General features: G+C 38.8%; 3 protein-coding genes across 5 annotated transcripts in view; 1 reads left to right on the forward strand and 2 right to left on the reverse strand.

Annotated features, from left to right (window-relative positions):
* The window catches only part of LOC310715102 (craniofacial development protein 2-like), a 367,511-nt gene that overhangs the window by 260,000 nt on the left and 85,825 nt on the right, over positions 1 to 21,686 (reverse strand). The window lies entirely within an intron of this gene.
* On the forward strand, positions 165 to 17,179 carry usp4 (ubiquitin specific peptidase 4 (proto-oncogene)). Of its 3 annotated transcripts, none has more exons than XM_083570750.1 (22): positions 165 to 576; positions 2,454 to 2,581; positions 3,742 to 3,872; positions 4,588 to 4,714; positions 5,313 to 5,458; positions 5,943 to 6,004; positions 6,103 to 6,249; positions 6,439 to 6,556; positions 6,715 to 6,888; positions 7,246 to 7,404; positions 7,947 to 8,171; positions 8,373 to 8,456; positions 8,567 to 8,661; positions 8,880 to 9,062; positions 9,335 to 9,558; positions 9,711 to 9,941; positions 10,068 to 10,138; positions 10,220 to 10,335; positions 10,508 to 10,657; positions 14,008 to 14,111; positions 14,472 to 14,560; positions 15,434 to 17,179. In XM_083570750.1, exons 1-22 carry the CDS (start codon positions 428 to 430, stop codon positions 15,554 to 15,556), a joined length of 3,036 nt encoding a protein of 1,011 aa, XP_083426876.1. In that variant the 5' UTR covers positions 165 to 427; the 3' UTR covers positions 15,557 to 17,179. The 3 variants fall into 3 exon arrangements, 2 of the variants coding, with proteins under 2 accessions (XP_083426876.1, XP_083426877.1); XM_083570751.1 differs by having other exon boundaries at positions 183 to 576; positions 9,335 to 9,546; XR_014538147.1 differs by lacking the exons at positions 14,008 to 14,111; positions 14,472 to 14,560; positions 15,434 to 17,179 and adding an exon at positions 11,574 to 11,611 and having other exon boundaries at positions 183 to 576; positions 10,508 to 11,516.
* gpx1b (glutathione peroxidase 1b) lies at positions 19,922 to 21,563 on the reverse strand. Its single transcript, XM_083527377.1, has 2 exons — positions 21,257 to 21,563; positions 19,922 to 20,483 (listed from the first exon to the last, which is right to left on the reverse strand). The coding sequence occupies exons 1-2, from the start codon at positions 21,476 to 21,478 to the stop codon at positions 20,133 to 20,135; spliced, it is 573 nt and encodes a 190-aa protein (XP_083383503.1). The 5' UTR covers positions 21,479 to 21,563; the 3' UTR covers positions 19,922 to 20,132.

Below are 21,686 nucleotides of genomic sequence, written 5' to 3' on the forward strand. Positions count from 1 at the left end.
CAGTAAGAGGTTTCAGTCCGACTTTATTTGCGTTTTTAACATACTTAGATATACATTTATTGTATACATGTACAAATGTGTCTTATTTCAGCAACCTCCGGTAATCTCAGGTACTTTACAGTACAGTGAACTTCTTTCTTCACGTCTACCACTGATGTTAGGAACCTGGGACCTTCCGAGGCTTAACCAATGAGCTACTACTTCCCATTTGCTAGTTGCTAGAGGGCTAAATATGATTGTAATTATTCCAAGCTTACTTTTTGAATAAAGAGATTTGGGGTTTGGAGTATAGTTTATGAATATGTAAGTGACGCAGGTCGCGGGAGGTAAGCGTGCGCCTGTTTGCGCGTGCGCGTGTAGTTAGCTTAGCAACACTAGCGCGTTTCCTCCGGCTGCACTCACCCTCTGCGGCTACACTCAGTGCGCCATGGCGGAGGGAGGTGGACCCGAGCCGGGCAACGCCGCAGAACCTGTCGCGGAGCCTGTACCAGCGCAAAGCCCGCTTCCCTCGATCGACAGTCAGAAGCAGACCATCGGAGCTCTCTTGAAAACGCAACTCCGAAAAGGAGACGAATGGTAAGAGACCACACACACACGGCGCCGGTTTGCCTCGGCTCGGAGTTAGCTAGCTGACAGCCCTTAGGCGAGTGAGCAGCGCCGCGCTAGTGCCGTGCTAGTTGCCGTGCTAGCACCGCGGAGCCCAACCTGCTCCAGCCATCTCAGATCAGGGACATGATACGCGGCTAACTCGCCAAGCTAGTGAGACAGGCTGAACAAGCAGTCACACTCAAACTAATCCGGTTGACACTCCTGTAGTTATTTCATTAATCTGGTCACATTTTAGTTAATTCGTTTTACAATATTTTAAAAACAAGGTAGCGGAATGAATCTTAGCTCCCTGGTAAACCTTGTAGTCCGCTAATAGCTTGTTAGCATGATATTAGCCAACAGAGCGGTGGCTCTTGATTCGTCTGATAAAAAAAAATCAGTTAAATTAAAATAATTTAAAAAAGAATACTTCTATCAAGTTTATAATTATATCCAGCTGCCTAGCTTGGGACTGACCCTTTTCTTATCGTTTGTATATCTGTATAGACGGCTTACTAGCACGTTAGCTTAGCCGCTACCTGAACCCGGGTAGTTATACTAGTTATAACGAAAGGATAGTTTTAAGCGGTGAGTTCATTTGTTTTTGAGAAACAGTCGAGTAAATAATTTGAAAAGTGTTTGTTGGCAATTAGGTTGGTTATTGGTCATTTTAGTCCAGTAGCGCTAGTTAGCTGTGCTACTGCTTTGTCATGGGCACTGGATAACACCCAGATATCATTCTGACTGCGAGTGATGAGCATCAGACACATGAGTGAGTAAAGTGTGAGGTCTGACTGCTCTAACATGAGCTTGTAAATGTAAGCCATAGCTGCTGGCTTCTGCTTAACACCCAGTGGTGAACTTGTCTCGAGTAAAGTATTGATTGTTATGAAGTATTATGAGGTGCACTGAGGATCGAGCTTTACTCAGGAGTTCAATGGAGTACAGATCAGACAGCTCAGCACCTGCCTGGAGTACTGGGTTGAAGGGAATCCTGGCTAACAAGCTTATCGACTGGGATCATGATTCAATCGAACAGGCCAATTAAGTTATGATATTTCACTGAAGTCTTCTTAAGTCAAGTCAATCTGGCTTTTACTTTCATTTCAGCCATATACGTCGAACTGAACCCACTTTCTTTCAGGGCCGAGGTGCTTCATAAAGCAGCAGAAACTAACAACACTAACTAGGATGCTTTCTAAAGTGGATGTGAGCAACATTTAGTAAAAATAAATAGCCTAAAGACATTGAGACGGTAGACAAAGTGACGCTGTACAGTATATTTGTGCAAGTAATTTGCACAAATAGTAATTAATTGCTCTCTTGGTTTTTAAACTGACAAAATTTCCCTGTCCATGTTTACGATGGTCTTACCGCCCCGAGATAAATTATTATTAACATGATTCGGTGGCTGGAACGCCTAATTTATTTTCTGCCATTGCTTACCCTCATTCCAGCCATATACAGTACACAACTAAACGATATAGCGTTCCTCCAGAACCAAGGCCCATCAAGCAAAATAAACTAACAATATTAAATAATACAGAACTCTACAAAACTAACTAGGACACTTTTTAAAGTGCATGTGAGCAACATCTAGTCTAAAACAGCGCAAGAAAGTGAAAGGGTAGACACAGTGACACTGCACCACTGCCCAGTACATGTATAGTAATAAATACTGTAATGTACTGGATGTTGTAGAAGCATTTTCTTGTTCAAAATAGCAATTTTGTGCAAACAGTTTGTTTGTGGGTGTGTGAGAGAAACCAGTTCCTGTATTTATTGTGCATTTCATTTGTTTTTCTCAGTTGTATGTCGCCTTTATGTTGTGATTGACAATCTTCGCCCATGTTTGTCTCCTGAAGGTTTCTGATTGACAGCCGATGGTTCAAACAGTGGAAAAAATACGTGGGATTTGATAGCTGGGACCTGTACAATGTCGGAGAACACAACTTGTATCCTGGACCCATCGACAACTCTGGGCTTTTTTCAGGTAAGACTGTAACACCAGTCTTCTGAGTTAATAAGAGTGCAAGAACAAGTAAGAACGAATATTTAACTGAATAGATATGATAGGTAGCACATGTACAATAAATTGTCTAGTGAGTTAGTGGACTTGTGCAAGGTTTAATCGGAGGACATGTGATGCATTGTCCAGGATAGACTAGTTTGTGTTGTCCTCCTCTCCATGATCACATCCAAAATGTTTATTTATCAGTATGCTGAGGTCTTTGCTTCTCCTGCTCTAATGCTCCCACCCTGGCTTATTTCTGCAATGAAGACACCAATTGTAACAACAGACTGGTTGAATATCTTGCTGTAAACACTAAAGGACCTGGCTTTCAAGGTATGGTCCAGGGGGACAGAGTATTCTATGGTCAGAGTCAAATGACTTCACAGAACCTTGGTCACATCTCCAACCGACCATCGTTGAAATGTACTGGAATGCAGACTGCTCCCCAGGCCTCCTCACCTTACATCAGTGCCTGACGTTACTAACGCTCTTGTAGCTGAATAGGCAAAAGTCTCCACAACCAAACTCTTGTAAAAAGTCTTCCCAGAAGACTGGATGTTGTTATACCAGTAAAAGGAGAATAAATCTGGAATGGGACGTTAAAAAAATATGGGTCACGAGTCATAGTGTATTTATCTACTACAACAGAAACAGGCACTGATGAAGATCAAAAGGACTGTTCATCACCGACCAACTGCTACTTCTACTAGGTGCACACTCACTTCTATGTCAGTGTCACTGCTGAGCTAAAAATCATCCAAAACCAAACATTTCTGTTAGCATCCATTACCACCACAACTTGTGCTAATTCCACTTTAACCTGGCTCTAATTTGTTAGTTTTCTAAGACCTTGCTGATTTGTACTACCATGGCGATATATATTTTAATGACTTCTAGCTAGTTATGGATGTAGCACCAGTGTGGTGTGAAAGACTAAGCACAAAAAACTAAGCACAATTTAATGTGAAATGAACACGGTTAGCATAATGCTTATAGGGATTTGGTTGTTATTAATGGCGACCACATGCATGTATTGTTTTATGACTGACTGCTGTATTGAGTCAACATTGAAAGACAGGCTTTTTTTTCTAGTTACTAGCCATTAGTTTAAATTTATGTCACCTATATTTTTTACACAGACCAGGAAACCCAAGCGCTGAAGGAACATCTCATCGATGAGTTAGATTATGTCCTAGTGCCTACAGAAGCATGGAATAACCTTGTCAGCTGGTACGGGTGTCTAGAAGGACAGCGTCCCATCGTCAGAAAGGTAACGCACTTCGTCTCTCCTCTTTGTGAAAGTGTAGTCTATGATATAGAATTACACCAGGGATGTGTGTGATGGTTTTATTTGTTTGCTAGCATATGTAGTATTGTTTTGTAGGCTTGTGTGAAAGGAAGAAACTAATAAATCATCCACAACTGATAGCCTAAACAAAGAAGCCAGGAAAACTAACATTTGTAATAATATTGCAGTAATATTATCAGCTGGGCAGTCGTGATCTGCTCCAAAATAGGCGCACTGCAACTTAATCATGGATTCTTTACAAAGAGGACTCCAAATTCTACGCACTGCACCCTCAAAGTTTACAGCCCGTAAATGAAGTTAGCTTTCCTTGTAATGCCCTTTTGTCAAGCAGTTCTGTTGTTTAGTGTTTATAAAGAAATGTACTGCCATGAGAATAATAGAAACAGAAATCTTAAGTGAATATGCAGCATAGGTATGAATAGCATGTATGCAAAGGGAAATTTGGCACAGCAGTAAGAAGCACAGGTGAACAGAGAATCTTGCATTATTTATTTTCATAGTATCTAATTTATAGGTTACTAGAATAGGTACATTGTTGTATTTCTGTTAAATCACTTTGGGTCCCCCACCCCTCCAGAAAAAAAGATAGTGATGTTTTTGCTCATATCGAGAAAACATTTCAATGGGGGTTTGAAACTGCCAGTATTACATTAGATGTTTACCCCATCTTTTCTAGGTGGTTGAGCATGGCATGTTTGTGAAGCACTGTAAAGTGGAAGTCTATTTGCTGGAACTGAATCTGTGTGAGAATGACAACATGGACAATGTGGTCACACGCCATTTCAGCAAAGCTGACACAATCGGTATGAGTGCATCGACTTTTGATTCACCACTTTCAAAATATCTTGTGTCTTGGGTTGATGAATTTAATGATATTACTGGTTTTGGTGTGATATGGATATCATATCTTTTAGAGTATCTGTATTTCTGGATTTTATAAAGTATCTGGATTTTATATCTTCATGAAATCTTTTCTGCCATAAGTATTACTAAATTAATAACTACAAAGTATGATTTAATTTAATTTGATATGGCTATGGAGATTATGGTTTTTAGGCCGTTTTTTTTCACTGATCACACACACTCATGGTAATATAATGTGAGTGGTATATTAATTGGAGAACTTTAATCGATAACTGTGAGAAATCTGTGAAATTTTATTCAGAAGTAGCTGATTTACTTTTACTGGTAAAAATCTATATTCACCATCATGACTTCTGTGGATTATTCTGTCTATCTGCATTTCTTCCTACAAATTATCCTCAAGTATTTTACCATTTTACAGTATGTTGTCATTTTTGGCAAATCATCACTAGAAATTTGTTTTAGAAAAGCAACGAGGATGCATGTAGACATTATGAACAATATGTACTTTTTCTAATGGTTTTCATCCTGGTTTAGATACCATTGAGAAAGAGATGAGGACTCTCTTTAATATCCCATCAGAAAAGGAGACTCGGTTGTGGAACAAGTACATGAGCAACACTTATGAGCAGTTAAACAAGCCAGACAGCACAGTTCAGGATGCCGGGCTTTTTCAGGGCCAGGTAGGTCATCGCCCAAGGCTTATAACACTCCCTTTAATACATCTCAGAGTATAGTTAGGCTGTGTTTCAGACAGGTAGTACTAATCTGTTTTTTCTTTTCTATTCTAAATTGTGAAAGGACATGTAATCTTACTCTTTTAAACAGCATACCATAGATCTAAATCAGCTTAGAATGATTGGTCTTTTTTTTTTTTTTTTTTTTTTTCTGTTGAGACATAAGACCTACTGGATTTCATAAGTGTATTTCTAGATACCAGGTATTTGCGTACATTGCGTAGAACATTACTAAACTATAGTATCACATTGTAGTACAAATGTTATTGTTTAAATATGTGCATTTCGATTTATGTTCCAAATTAGGTATATGGCAGTATATATGACTATAGTCTTAAAGGACAAGTCAAATCTGGTTACTTGTCACAGCAATTAGAAAGTGTGGCTGCTTGAGGTTTAAAATTTGTAATGGTTTTTTGTTTGTCCTCAGGTACTTGTGATTGAGAGAAAAAATGAAGATGGCACATGGCCCAGACAAGCCTCCCATCCCAAGTGCGCATGTTTAGAATAAACTTACCTCACTGCACGTTTCTGCCAGAATACGTTTCAGAATGAGTGTTTTCTCAAATCACTGATTTGTTTACTACCAGGTCCAGTACAGCCACGTCTAGGACTTTCACGACGTCACCAAAGCTGTCCTCCAATTCCTCTGCCACCATTTCTTCCACAGTGACCAATGGCGACAGCAGCAGCAACTCCAGCTACATGCTAAACAACAGCACCTCTTCTGGAATTAGGTTCATTCTTGCCTCATCTTATTTTATCATCTAAATATAGAATTATGTTTACACTGAGCTTATTTGTGGATTTCTTTCCTGTTTTATCATGAATTGTCATAGTTGAAAATTCCTATTAAATTTAATCATTTCACATTTATAAGATGAATATTCATACAAAAAGAAAACACAACTGTTCCTGTTCTGCAGGTTGGGTGGATACAGTTCATACAGCTCATCCTACAGTTACAGAGAGTCTGCTTCTCAGCCTGGCCTGTGCGGCCTCAGTAATCTGGGCAACACCTGCTTCATGAACTCTGCCCTGCAGGTATATACCCCCTCATACCCCTACACACACTTCTATGTAATTTATGTTTTCATACACCCAGATCTTAAGCTCCTGATCTTTCTGACCTGTGCATCTGTAGTTGTACAAACCAATGTTTGTACTGAAATGCTGTGTATTCCCTCGTTTATCTTTTCCAGTGTCTGAGCAATTCACCCCCACTGACGGAATATTTTCTGGAGGACAAGTATGAAGCAGAGATCAACAGAGAGAATCCCTTAGGAATGCGCGGAGAGATTGCAGAGGCATTTGCAGACTTGATCAAACAGATGTGGCTCAGCCGGAGCAGCTATGTGGCTCCCCGTACTTTTAAAGTAAATCATACAGAAACATGCAATGCTGTTATAATTGTAGGTCTGTCAGAGAATGGGATTTTTGCCAAAATAGTGGGCCTTGAGTAGAAAGCTCCTAGTCATAAGAGTTTGGTATTTTTTTAGTTTAAAATGTTGTTTCTGAACATTCGGTTCCTGAATATTCGGATTCCCGCAAATTTTAAGATAATCCGCAACTGGCTGTTAGTTAGGTTCCAAATGAGAACCCGCAAATTTTTTAAGACGCGAGTTCCAAAACGCGACTTATCAGGGATTAAATGTAGTATGGAAAGACTAAATGTTAAACTGTGCTGTGTTATGAAAGTGCTCGTTGTGAAGGATTGTGTTTCTTGTGCACAGACGCAGGTTGGCCGCTTTGCTCCTCAGTTCTCAGGGTATCAGCAGCAGGACTCACAGGAGCTTCTGGCCTTCTTGCTTGACGGCCTACACGAAGACCTGAACCGCGTCAAAAAGAAGCCGTACTTGGAGTTGAGAGATGCTGAGGGCAGGCCAGATGAGGTATTTTACGAATGGTTGACATATTTTATGCTTTGAAACATGGTTAGAGTTTCTCACATATATGAAATGCCACTAGTGATAGTTTTCCTGTAATCCGTTCTATAAATTGTACAACCGAAAAAAGAAAAACCGGAACTCTTACGTTTTAAAACGCGAATTTTGGACGCAGCCTCTCTAGTACCGTAGTAAATTCATCTAGACATTGTCACTTTAATACAATTATACTTAAAATTTTTGAAAATTAGTTAAAATGTAATTCCTAAAGTTCCTGAACATTCGGTCCCACTGCAGATTCCCGCAAATTTTAAGATCGAAATCATTAGGTTCGAAATGAGAACCCGCAAATTTTTGAGCTGCGAGTTCTGAACCGTGGATTATCAGGGGTTGACTGTATTGTCTAAATGTTGGGTACAAATTTAATGTTTTGCAGCATTGCCAACCCTCGACAATGTAAAAACAGGCCTAGCTAAGAACAGCAATGATGATTTTATTTACTTTGTTTTTTAAAGGGAAAGTCAAATGTTGTGTTTTTATTTTGACAGATTGTGGCCAAAGAGGCATGGAAGAATCATCGTCTGCGTAATGACTCCATCATTGTGGATATATTTCATGGCCTTTTCAAGTCCACACTGGTCTGCCCCGAGTGCTCCAAAGTGTCTGTCACTTTCGACCCTTTCTGCTACCTCACACTGCCACTACCCATGAAGAAAGATCGCACCATGGAAGTGTTTCTGGTCCGCAACGACCTTCAGTCCAGACCCATGCAAGTATGAGTTGATAGCATTTTTCTAGTCGCAGTTTAATTTTTGTTGTTGGAGAGCTTGTTAACGTAGAATGTAATAGCCTTGAACTTGGACCTTCAGTTTTATTGTGCACCATTTGTGCAAGTGATTCACTTTTCCATGTTGATAGGTAGCTTTAAATTAATGCATTCATGATCATCCCTTTTTATTCTCCATCTCTCCCAGTTTCGTGTGGTGGTCCCTAAACTAGGTACAGTGGCAGACTTGTGCAGTGCATTGTCTAAGCTATCAGGAGTTCCAGCAGAGAATGTGAGACTTGAAAATCATAATCTCTTTCTTTGAAACATCATACTATAATTTATTTTTTTGTGGTTGAATGTAATTTGTCTGCTTTGCACAATTTTTTTTTTCTTATCTAGATGATTGTGGCCGATGTTTATAATCACAGGTTCCATAAAATCTACAGGAAAGATGAGGGTCTCAATCACATCATGGAAAAAGATGACATCTTTATGTAAGTTATAGAATTGAATTCATCGATTGTACCTTACTACCAAAAATGACTTTGGGTGTTTAATCAGCTTGAGAATTTGACGTGTCTCTGTGTCTCTGTGTGTGTGTGTGTGTGTGTGTGTGTGTGTGTGTGTGTGTGTGTGTGTGTGTGTGTGTGTGTGTGTGTGTGTGTGTGTGTGTGTGTGTGTGTGTGTGTGTGTGTGTGTGTGTGTGTTTTAGCTATGAAGTATTGGAGGAGGACAGTGAACAGATGAATCTGCCAGTATATTTTAGGGAGAGAGATGTAAAGCACAGCGGAGGTTCCTCCTGCACCATGCTGTTTGGGCAGCCACTCCTTATCACTGTTCCTCGTCACAACCTGTCCCCAGACACATTGTATGAGCGTGTGCTGGAGAGAATCGGGTGGGTGTTCCTCTTAAAACTGTATGTGAGCTGCATTCTATGTATTCAGTGTTACCTTTTTTCTGTTCTTGTACCCACATGCATCTCCTAACATCTTAAACTGCTTATTGACACTGAGATTTAATTGGTATATGGTAAATTGTTCTATAGGTTTAATAGTGGCATTGTTGTGTTTTTTGTTTGTTTATTTATTTATTTATTTATTTTTTGATTATCAATATTCACTAAACACACATACTGAACATGTTTTTTCCCCTCCTTGGGTTCTTCAGGCGTTATGTGAAGCACTCACATGGTACCACGTCGGAGAACAGAGGGTTAGCTACGGCAACGTCCTCTAGCAGCCATTCAGACGGTGGAGATTTAGTGTCTAGGGACAATGCAGGACTAAGTACCTGTAGCAGCCCAATGTCCAACGGAGCATCTGGCAGTACTTGTTCTACGACTGGCAGCAATAACTCTGAAACACGTAACGGGCCTAATGGTGTGTGTGATGGTGAGAAATGTTATTTAATTGTATTAATGGTTTATTGACCAATTGATTGAATCATTCCTTAATTCAACAAAGACCTGCCAAATTAAAAACTGCTACTATTTATTCTTTCAGTGTGTAGTTTAGACTGTTTTCTTTTTTTGGGCTATTTTCAGGTGAAGAGGAGGCTATGGACCACCAGGTGAGCCCAGAACCAGAAAGTAGCCAGTCAAAAACTGTAGATGGTGAGGGTGAGATCTCAGAGCCTGAGAATGGACCCATCACCACCACCACTACTACTACTACTAATGGAAAGACCCGGCCTAAACTTTTCACTTTCAGCATGGTAAACTCCTACGGCACAGCTAACATCAGTCCCTTAGCTGGCAACGTCCTCAAACTCACACGTAATTACATTTTCTTTCGTATCACATTTTGTTTAAAAAGATCTGAATATTCTAATAAGCAATAAAACAGTGAACCGGAAAATGACCAAATAAATTTTTTTATTTATTTTTCCATTTTTTTTACAGCACATTCCACAGTAGCCATTGACTGGGACTCAGAAACCAAAAGACTGTGCTACAATGACCAGGAGGCAGAGGTTCGCTTAGTTTATATGTTGTTTTTGGTGAAGTTTAAATGGTATGTTCTTCAGAATGATGTCAGTTCTTTTATTGCGTAGGCTTACGAGAAACATGAGAGCATGATGCAAGCTCAGAAAAAGAAGGCCACGGTAGCACTGAGGGAATGCATTGAGCTCTTCACAACCATGGAGACTCTTGGAGAGCACGATCCATGGTACGTACAAAGATGCTGTCAATAAAAATCTATTTTACCACACAGCTAGATTATTGAAAGTGATCACATTTCTAGTGAGTGTCAGAACAAAATTAATTTTATTGATAATTGCTGATTACTGGGGGGAAAAAAAGAGCTGTAGAAAAACCTTTTGCACCATTTCACTCTACAGGTACTGCCCCACCTGTAAGAAGCACCAGCAAGCAACAAAGAAGTTTGATCTGTGGACTTTACCCCGCATTCTGGTGGTTCATCTCAAACGCTTCTCCTACAACCGTTGCTGGAGAGACAAACTGGATACTGTTATTGATTTCCCCATCAGGTCAGACATTATTATCTACAACCAGGAATGAAATAATGGCTATTTTCTAAATTCATCTTTCATCTCCGAAGGCATCTTGGTAGATTTTTCTAGTTATGATTTGATGCTCGTAAGGTTTCATGAATTTTTGAGTGCCTTAAATAAGCTCATTTTGCATTCACATTTTCTTCACTAGATGGCAGCAAGCTGGGACTGATATACAGGTGTAATGTTGTGCAGGAGTGTCTAACCTGTTTATTATACTAAAGGCGTTTATATTTGCTGATTATAGTCTGTGTGAGCGCAAACAGCAGTTCAGATTATTCTTCTGCAGGAACACGGAAAATTTCTGTTTTCATAAACCCGAATGGCTGCATTATGATTAGATAACATTTGTCCATTGCGGTAACTATGTTCTGACAAAGTGCTGGTGCTGACTCTAATCTCAAATTTAGCTTTACACTACAAAGCAGTTAAACATTAAATGCTGCCACTTGATATAGAATAAATATTTTGCTGCCATCTCAACACAAAACTCAATTCAGTTTTGTTCATAGGGCTACAACTATTATTAACAATTATCTTAATTTATTTCCGAATAATCTGATTTATTTTTTGTTGTTATTTTTATTTAAATTAGATGTTTTGCTAATTATAACTATATAAAACCCTAATTCATGGTATGTATCTATAAAAGTGTACTTAAAATATGCAAAAGCCACATATGGAGTTTAACTATCCTTAATTTTTTATTTTATAAAGCTTATAGATGCTGTTGAGGAGTGTATAGGGGATTTCTCCTTAAACAAATTCACTCATGCTGGGATAAAAAACAGTGTTTGGGTATGCAAGTTGAAGCAATTTGCGAAAATCAACATTTGTATTGTTTTTAATGATAATTGCAGATGGAAAGTTGCCATGCTTAAAAAAAATGCAGCAAACTAACAGGCTTGATATAAAAAAAAAAAGGAAAAATGTGCATTGGTGTATAAATGCACTCAAAACCACAACCGTGCCTAAAATATAATCGTATACTGCTGCTGGTATTTTGCTTTTAGATTTAGTGTTCGTTCACACCGGTTTAATTGTATCCATCACTACGAGCTGAGTATCACTACGAGCTGAGTATCTACGTATCCATCGTGAACGAGCTGATTGAGCAACCGGATGCTCGTGAGTCCCGACAGAACAGATCCAGTGTGACTGTCCCGAAGTTAACAAACAGTTTGCACAATAACACTTCATTAAACTACACCATTTTCAATGACTGGTCTGGGACTCGTATTTACCAGCAGCCTACTTGATGCTTTTGTGACATAAGACGACTGATGGGGGAAAAAACTCTGACGGTGTCCGAACATTTTGATTCGTGTCTGTATGTGACTGCTGTTATGATGATGGTTTTTCAAAGCATCTAGGCATAACATTGCTACCATTTATAGCAATAGCTTATCTCTATTTAGAAGGTGCATTTGTTTTTAAATATCCTACAGTGCATCCTGAAAGTATTCAAAGTGCTTCATTTTATGGTATAGCCATATTCCAAATAGATTCAATTTATTATTTTCTTCAAACTTCTACAAACAATACCCCATAATGACAACGTGAAAGTTTCAAATCTTTGCAAATGTATTAAAAATAAACACACATGTACATAGGTATTTTGCAGCCTTTGCCATGACACTAAAATAGAGCTCAGGTGCATTTGGAAAGGCACACACCTGTCTATATAAAGGGTCCCACAGGTCTTGTATGTTGGAGCACAAACAGAGCCATGAAGTCAAAAGAATTGTCTGTAGACCTCTGATACAGGTTGTATCAAGGCACAGATCTGGGGAAGGGTACAAAAATATTCTGCAGCATTGAAGGTCCCCATGTGCACAGTGTGACCATCATCTGTAAATGGAATCAAATGGAACCACAGGACACCTGGCTAAACTGAGCTATCGGGGAAAAGGGCCTTAGTCAGCGAGGTGACCAATAACCCGATGGACACTGTGCAAGAGCGCCAGCATTTCTCTGTGGAGAGAGGAGAACCTTCCAGAAGAACAATCACCTCTGCAGCACTCCACCAATCAGGCCTGAGTGAACAGATGGAAGCCACTCCTCAATTAAGGCACATGACTGCTCACATGGAGTTGCCAAAAGGCACCTGAATGACCCTCAGACCATGGGAAACAAAGATTGACCTGAATGCCAAGCATCATGTCTGGAGGAAACCAGGCACCGCTCATCACCTGGCCAATACTGCCTCTGCAGTGAAGCATGGTGGTGGCAGCATCCTGCTGTGCAGATGTTTTTCCACTGCAGAAACTTGGAGACTAGTCTGGATCGAGGGAAAGATGAATGCAGCAATGTACAGAGACCTATTTGATGAAAACCTGCTCCAGAGTGCTCTGTACCTCAAACTGGGGTGACGGTTCATCTTTCAACAGGACAATGACCCTAAACACACAGCCAAGATAACTAAGGAGTGGCTACTGGACGACTCTGTGAATGTCAATGAGTGGCCCAGAACCTATACGCGAACCCGTTTGAACATCTCTGAAGAAATCTGGAAATGGCTTTGCAGTGAGAAAGAAGGAAGAAAGAAGAATGGGAGAAACTACCCAGAAATATGTGCCAGGCTTGTTTCCAATCATTTCCAAAAACGACCTGAGGGCTGTAATTGGTGGCAAAGGCTAAAAATACTTATGTACAGCTGGTTTTTATTTTTGAATACATTTGCAAAGATTTCAAACTTCTTTTACACCTGGAACAATACTGAAGAGAAACATTTGCTCATGTTCAGACTCTCACCCTAATGAGAAGCAGGAAGCAGTTTATAACTTTTGTGGCACTTTTGCTTGAGTTAAAGCTCTACCGTTTCATATTTTACAATGGAAAAAGAAATCTGTTTATATATGTAATGTTAAAAGAACATTTATAAATGTAAATCAGTAATTTGTCATTGCATTAACAGAGTAAAATGTAATCTCTTTAAAAAGAGAAATTCTGCAGGATGATCAGTCTGAGGCCGAATGTGAACATTCTAGCTCAGCTTAAGTCTTGTGATTATTGTTTAACATTTCACAATTCAGTCATTTGTGTGAGGAAACTTTACCCACTGCTTCTCCTTTTACTAAATTGATTGATTGCTTTGTTATTTTTCAATGTTTTATGAAAAGGTTACAGAATCTGCGATTTAGTTTCAGTCATTTTAAACACGTGTTGTTTCCAAAGCCCTTGATAAATAGCAGTGAGTGAAATGTTTATATGGTCATTTTGCTCAGTGCTTAAAATGGCCCAATTGCATACTTGCTCTTACTGCAAATGCATAATGAAGGTTTTGCTGAACTGCTAATGCACCACTGCATCTTTTTGTCCCACAGGGATCTGAAAATGTCTGAATTTGTCTGCGACCCGAAAGCTGAGCCATATATATACGATCTTGTTGCTGTTTCCAACCACTATGGAGGAATGGGTGGAGGCCACTGTAAGTTTTTTTTATTTGTATTCTTTCCTGTTGTTGAAACTCTTACTTCCTCTTCAGAAAGGTCACATTCAGAGCATGTTAATATTTATTCAACTTATCTTGGTCAATGTGGCCTGGATAGTTTCATTTGTGTTTTATTATCCGCCAACTGAGGCGTTACTTTTTCTTTAATCACATGTTCTCTTTATTTCCAATTGTATCAAAGGTCTTTTCGCTTGCTTTATGAAATTAATAAGTATCCGCCTATAGAGTGCGGATGAAAAATACATTGGTTGTATTTGCCCTGATGGAGGGAAAGACTTGAGTCTGTTGTAAAGCTTCTGTTGGTAAAGCAGAACCTTTCTTCATTTCCTGTTACAGATACTGCATATGCTAAGAATAAGGCTGATGGGAAATGGTATTACTTTGATGACAGTAGCGTGTCTTCTGCGTCCGAAGATCAGATAGTGGTAAGATTCCTAAGCTTTATTTGAATATCTGTGCATTTGTCTTGTGATTGTTATTATGGATCTTGTTTTATTCATGTTTGTGGAAAAGTGCCTCACTTTACATATGTTTGTTTGTCATAAAATATTATCCTTGCTTCGTTTACTTACAGTATCTCACAAAAATTAGTACACCCCTCACATTTCAGCAACCTTTATTGTATTTCTCCTGATGGAACAATACTATAGAAATGAAACTTGGATATATTTTAGAGTAGTAGCAGCTTGTATAGCAGTATAGATTTACTGTCCTCTAAAAAAAAAACAACTTTAACATACAGACATTATTTTCAAAATAGCAGGCAAAAAAAAAAAAGTGATTACAGCTGTACATTGTGAACCATGTCCTATTCATCATGTTCATGTTTGCTTGACAGGGCCATACAAATTTGTGTATCTTGTATTAGAGCAGTTAAAATCTGGTGCTTTAAGTGTAGTCCTCTCATACTGACCACTGAATGTTCAACATTGCACCTCATGGCAAAGAATTGAGAATTACAATTGTTGCTCTCCACAAAGATAACCTAGGCTAGAAGATCAGTACCACTCTGAAGCTGTTGAAATGGTAACAGTACAGTAACCATTTTTAATTCTGCAGCATCTGTTACCTGTGAAAGGTTCTCCAGAGTTTAGCGGGTGGTGCATCAGTAATAATAGTCCACAGGGAAACACAGTGCTTTGTGAAAATATTTGCCTTAATTATTTTTGTGTTCGAATTACTCGAGGAATCGTTTCAGCCCTACTGTAGATATGATTGTAGGGTCATCCCTCGTTTTGTATAGGTTTTTTTTCTCCCTGTTGTGTAGTTTAGTTATATGATCCTCTGCTTCTTTTCAGACTAAAGCAGCCTACGTGCTTTTCTACCAGCGGCGAGAAGGAGAGGCTGCATCCAGATCCACTCCCTCTGCATCACTCGGAGGAGCTTCCGAGTCTCTGGACGACCACATGGACACCAACTGACCGTCGTTAGTCTTTAGGCACCGATATGAAAAGCTTCATGAACAGATCGTCGATTCACATCACAGGTTGTTTTTTTTAGTGTTGTGTTGGGTTTTTTTTTCTGCTTTTAGTTTCCTACACTTAATTTTCATCAGCCAAGAATGATTTCGAGAAACACAATAAGAAGGAAAATAAATAAAGGATCATTTTAGTTTTAAATGTAACATGACTTTTTTTTCCTCCCTGCACTGCTATTTTGTTTAAATAATAGCAATGTAAGCAAATGTTTTTTTTTTTTGTTGTTTTTTCTGTCACCCAGTAGAATGCAGAAAGAAGCCAAATGTTTAGTGCTGTATCAGCCAAAGTTATACGGGTTGGTGGCATTTAAGATAAGTCAAGACCGGAGCAATGTATGCAAAATGAAGAGGTTCCGGTGTTTTTCTCTCTGCAATATCGCATTACATCTGAAGGTGTTAAGTTATAAATGTGCCTCTTGTGAGGAATAGAGTCTTCTCAAAAAAAAAAAAAAAAACTTTTGTCCATAAAACCTTAAAACAGGAGGCTTTTCTTTACTTATTATCCAACCTGAGACTCTCAGTTGAGTCTTAAACACATCCTTCACTATACGGCTTGACGCCTGGAGTTGATGGCATAGGCTAAACTATAGCTCATGTTGTGGTAAAATGACTACACTGCTGATCTTTATTATTGTGCTGCTCTCTGAAATGTTAGCACTAGCTGCCTTTCTGCCCCGAGAACAGTTAAAAGGGGGGCTTGTGTGAGTGGATTTAATTTTAAATTTAGTGGTACACTTAAATGTCCAGCTTGTTTAAAAGCCACCGAGGTTTATAGTACATGCCATTGTTTTGGTTGAGACCACATTTGCAATATCAAATGCTTCTGATTAAACTCTTCCACTCTGAATTCTTATGTAGTTGTTTTTTTTTTTGTTTTTTTGTTCTGGGATTTTCAGCTCGCCTCCGAGGCCAGATAGAGGCGCATCGAGCCACTGCTCGAGAGTGGTGCTAAATTTGAGACTTGAAAAAGCTGCAGCTCTTTGCAAGAAAATTTAGTTTGAAGCAATGTAGAGGCTTTAGATATTCACGGAATGAGAAATGACTGTCCTTCCTGCCACCCTGTACATTTTAAATTTGCTATCATGGGTTGCAGTATTATTCACGTTTTTATACATTCTAGGAGAATGTTATCTACGCAGTCCCTTCATGCTAAGAAGTTATCATCAGTATGCCTCTTTAACCTTATGCTTTTCTGTGGAATAGCAGCATGCACGTGTCTTGAATTTCTGCAAAATCGAAAAAGAAATCGCCCGCCGGTCCCCATGTGTTTCTCTCGTTTCAGTCTGACAGGCCGCGATAAGTACACGCTTGATTTCCTGCTACAACATTGTACAACATGATGCCTAGAATTATAATCTACTGGCCAATGGATTTTCCTTTTTTTTTTTTATGTCACACTGTCAGAATAACATCCATTGAAAATTTTCAGAGATGTTGCCTAGATGTAAATAGTCATGTACTATCTGCAAAATAGGATATCTTTGTGTTCTGATATTTATCATGGCAATATGTGCAAGGGTTTTGAAAACAATTAAATAAGAAAAGACAATAAAGAATTGAAACCTAACCGGGAGTGATGTTTACTTGTTCACATGATGTATAGTCAATGCTAAAGCTACACCTTTTAATAAAAATGAGCAGCACATACACTGTGGTATTCTGAGCATAAATATGTGGTGACGGTGTGCATTTTTTCGTGTAATATTATTAACGTAATAGTGGAAACACATTCTGCAAAATATACTTTCATAATTATGAGTCTCTCCACAAGTAATATCTGGTGATGAGAGACAAATCCACTATTGTTGTTTATCCTTGAAAGTAATCCCCCTTATTTAGTCCCCTTTTCATCAAATTCTGTCTCACACTTGAGTTTTAATATGAAAACATTTTCACGTAGTTATTAATGCATTGATCTTAACAATCATGGTAGTGTAATTCTTAAAATCAAGCAGATTTGAATAATATATTCACACCAATCAGAATTGGGAATTAATGTGATTGTTTCAGCATTATTGGTTCCAAACAGAGTAGTCCTGTAACTGCTGATTCGTTGGAATCTTCACACCTAAAACGTTTCTAGAATTTACTGTGACCCCATATATAAATAATGAAAACGTCTTGTTGATGAGGGAGGTCAATGGAGAATGACCAGACTGGTTGGAACTCATAGGGAGGCTACAGTAAGTCAGATAAACATTCTACACATGTGGTGAGGTGAAAAAAAAAAGCTCAGAATGCTCATGTGAAACCTTGAGGTGGATGGGCTACAACAGGGGGAGATCACATTAGGTTCCACTTTTGTCAACCAAGAACAGGAAGCTGTGGCTGCAGTGGGCACAGAATCATTCAAATTGGAGGGCTGAAGATATGAGAAATGTAGCCTGGTTTTGATTTCTCCTCAGACTAAAAGATAAAAGTCTATATATAAAACACGAACAGCATGAATCTACAGACCCTATCCACCTTGTGCTAACGACCCAGGCTGGTGGAGGTGGGTTGTTGTTTTCTTTGCCCCCATTAACACCAATCAATGTACTTCAATGCCACATCCTGGTTGAGCAGTGCTGCTGATCATATACATCCCTTCATGGACACAATTTACTATATTCTGATGGCTACTTCCTGTATGACATTGCACTGTATAACCAAACAAAAGACGCCTTAAACTGGTGTTATTAACACGACAACGAGTTTAGTGTCTTTTGGGATGCGATTCAATGGAAAATTCACAGAATAAATGCTCACCTGAAAAAAGTTATTGCATGACCCAATCATCCTGCAGAATCCATTCCATGAAGTTTTGGGAGCAACAATAGTATAGTGTTCCTAAAAAAGTACTCAGTGAATGTCAATTCAAGTAAGGTTTATATATTGGGTGACCACTTCTACCTCCTTGGTAGCATACAGGCCTGGACTACTGAAATTGTGATATAATCATATGTGTAAAATTCTTAACAAATGCTCAACAATCCTTGATGTTTAAAACATTTGTTACAAAGGCCCTGATTTATTACTAGACTTGAGCAAGTGTGTTCGTGACTTTGTGTTGCAATTTCCTGCTTTTTCAGAGGGTTGTACATGTCTGCAAAATCATCACACAATAGCACTTATTACAAAAACAACAGATTTGATATTTTTAGGGAAATGATTATATACGATATATCTTGTTAATGATTATATAATATATAGTTTCTATAATATATAAATATTATAATAGGTTCTAATATTATGACTACTATATAATAGTTTTGATATACTCCAGAAAAAAACAGGTCTGAATTGAATTCACTGCTTTAGGCCTGCGTTTTGTGTTGAACTTTATCTTACATGCCTAAAAAAAAGGTTTGAGAGAAAAATGATAAACCAAAGCAGTCACTCATGGAAGGCATTTTAGTTTCAAACGCAGGTCGAAGCTGCTCATTTGAATCTTGCATGAGGAAATGACTTCCTGATCATTATCATAGTAAATATAGTAAAAGATTAACATGGCTGCTAATACAGATTTTTTACATTCCTTATTTTCTATATTGACTTGTGTAAGGACATTCAAAGTGGTTTGTGACTATGCTCAGCTTGAGGGAACTGGCTTTTCATAAAAAAAAAAAAAAATTGGTTTCCTAAAAGAGCAACATACACTTTTAATGTTACTAAATTGAATCTTTGAGCAGCCACATGTAGTAGATACTGGAAGAAGATTGCAGTGGTGGGTGAAGTACACAAACGATGATACACTAGGTAAAATATTACTCCAGTAAAAGTGCTCATTTAAAACTTTCACTTGGGTAAAAGTAGAAAAAAGTATTTGCCTTGAAATGTACTTAAGTGTCCAAAGTACTGATTTATTAAAACAAATGTCCTGTTATTTTTGTCACAAGACTGTTGCTTAATGAACTCAGTTTATGTGAAAAGACTGTTACTCTTAGCGCACCGATCTATTAAAAGAATGATATTAATCAAACACTGATATCTATTAAAATTATGATGTGCTCAAAACCTTATTTTGAACTACTTAAAAAAATCCTACAATTAAGGCCACGAGTGTTGGGGGAAGTTATAGTCAGGAGTTTCTTCTATCATTTATTACAGTCAAAATGTTCTGCTTGCTGAATGTTGGTGATGAGTAGAAACCACCAAGCAGCACTCAAAAACGAGTTTAAAACAGAGCGCGCACTCTACCCTGATTGGTGGCTTGCTGCGTGTTTTACCAGTTACGTTTTTATTCACGCTAATATAAAGAAACTAATAATTTTGCAAAATGTATGAGGGGGGGGGATTTTATTAATAGAAAAAGCATTACAAACTCAAGTTTTGGAAATAACATTTATTTGTTCCACAAAGGGCTTGTTGTGCCATGCACGAGCTCGATGCAGCTGTGGAGTTGAGACTTTTACAGAACATCAGATCGCCCCTCACAATGTTTAAAAGAGCATCATCATCAAGTAAAGAGTCCCAAAACAGCAGCATCGTTCACGAGACGTCACAACGAGCTACACAAGACTACACGACTACAAAACGCTTTATATGGCAATGCCCAGAAGCTTCTTTATGTCTGCTTCGATGTCGCAGGTCAAGTATCTTCTGCTGTAGCGCTTGAACGGGACGCCATCTGGGCCGATAAGGAACTTCTCGAAGTTCCAAGAAATGTCGTTTCTGCACACCGGACTCCAGATGATGCATTTGGGGTCGCCCATTAAGGCAGTCGGCTCGTCGCTTGGGAACGGAAGCTTCTCCTTGAGAAAGACGAACAGAGGGTGAGCGTCTTTCCCGTTCACGTCGACCTTCTCCAAAAGCTGGAACTTCGGCTCAAAGCCATTTCCGGGACGGACGTATTTCAGGGACATCAGGATCTCCTCGTTTTTACAGTTCTCCTAAAAATTAAGAACAAGAGTCAGAGTTAAAAACTTCTGTTTTGTACTTTGGAGACTAGTTTCTTAATCAAGGAAGGAAACACAGTAACCTCAAATGTTTATTACAGCAGTCCCGTTTTTTTTTTTTTTTCCCACTTCTAGACAAGCGTAACTGAAACAAGACAGCAAAGTATAAAAGCTATCTATTGAAAGGGACAAATGTCAGGACTTTTACACAACATCCAAAACGTGTATATATAATGAATATAAATACTTCATTACTAAATTATTGAATGTAGAACCAGAAACTTCAAAACAGCTGAACAACAGAAAAAATGTTTACTCAGAAAAGTCTCTAAATTCTACAAGTTTAATAGATTAAATTCTATTTAAAAACTGTATTATTGTAAAAGACAGGAAAGAACATAACCATGAGAAAATGACTTACATGCTCTGATTCATCATCATGACTAAGCACATTTCTTAAGGGGGATAGAAAGGCAACCCTTTACACTGACTTAAATTAATACTTATTTATTCTACATTTAATTAAATTCACAGAGCAACATCCTGAGTAAGAATAAAGTTCTCCTGAATATCGAGCATAAAACTTTAATCATAATAAGGGCTCAGGTGCCATGGGGGAAGAACTGAAATGAGACACTGTTGTGTGTTTCTACGGCGCCAGATGCGCACCTACACCAGTCCACACCCACAACGTCCTACATTACACAAACAACAAACAAACAAAAGAAGTTAGTTGAAGCATTTCAAGTTGAACTTGGTGTGTTTACCTGATGGCCGAACTGGTTGCAGGGCACCCCTAGAATCACGAGTCCCTGCGCCGAGAAGCGCCCATGGAGCTCGTTCATCTGGGTGTAATCCCTGGTGGTGGTGCCTCAGAGAGACGCCACGTTCTCGATCAGCACCACTTTGCCCTGCAGAGACGACATCCTAAATTCCTCGCCCGTCAGCGTCTTCGCCTTGATGTCATAAAACGACTTCGCACCAGCCATGCTCGCGAGTTTACCAGATTCAACACGGTACAAAAACCTACACAGTGGAAAGAAACCAAACTCTCTCGATGCCGTCAAAACGAGGCGTGCGTGCATTTATTTCCTTTGGGAACACGCCCATTTTTGAGACACGCCCACGAGTGTTAGGGATCATCTCAAAATATTTCGGAAAATTATAATCTGTCCTTAAATGAATGCGCGTATATTA

Source organism: Silurus aristotelis (assembly GCF_946808225.1).
Source record: "Silurus aristotelis genome assembly, chromosome: 2".
NCBI lineage: Eukaryota > Metazoa > Chordata > Actinopteri > Siluriformes > Siluridae > Silurus > Silurus aristotelis.

Coding starts and splice junctions, on each gene's coding strand:
- usp4 (XM_083570750.1), top strand. CDS start 428: ATGGCGGAGGGAGGTGGACCCGAGCCGGGCAACGCCGCAGAACCTGTC. Junction 6,557..6,714: donor TCATGAACTCTGCCCTGCAG/GTATATACCCCC, acceptor TATCTTTTCCAG/TGTCTGAGCAATTCACCCCC. Junction 9,559..9,710: donor GCCTAATGGTGTGTGTGATG/GTGAGAAATGTT, acceptor GGCTATTTTCAG/GTGAAGAGGAGGCTATGGAC.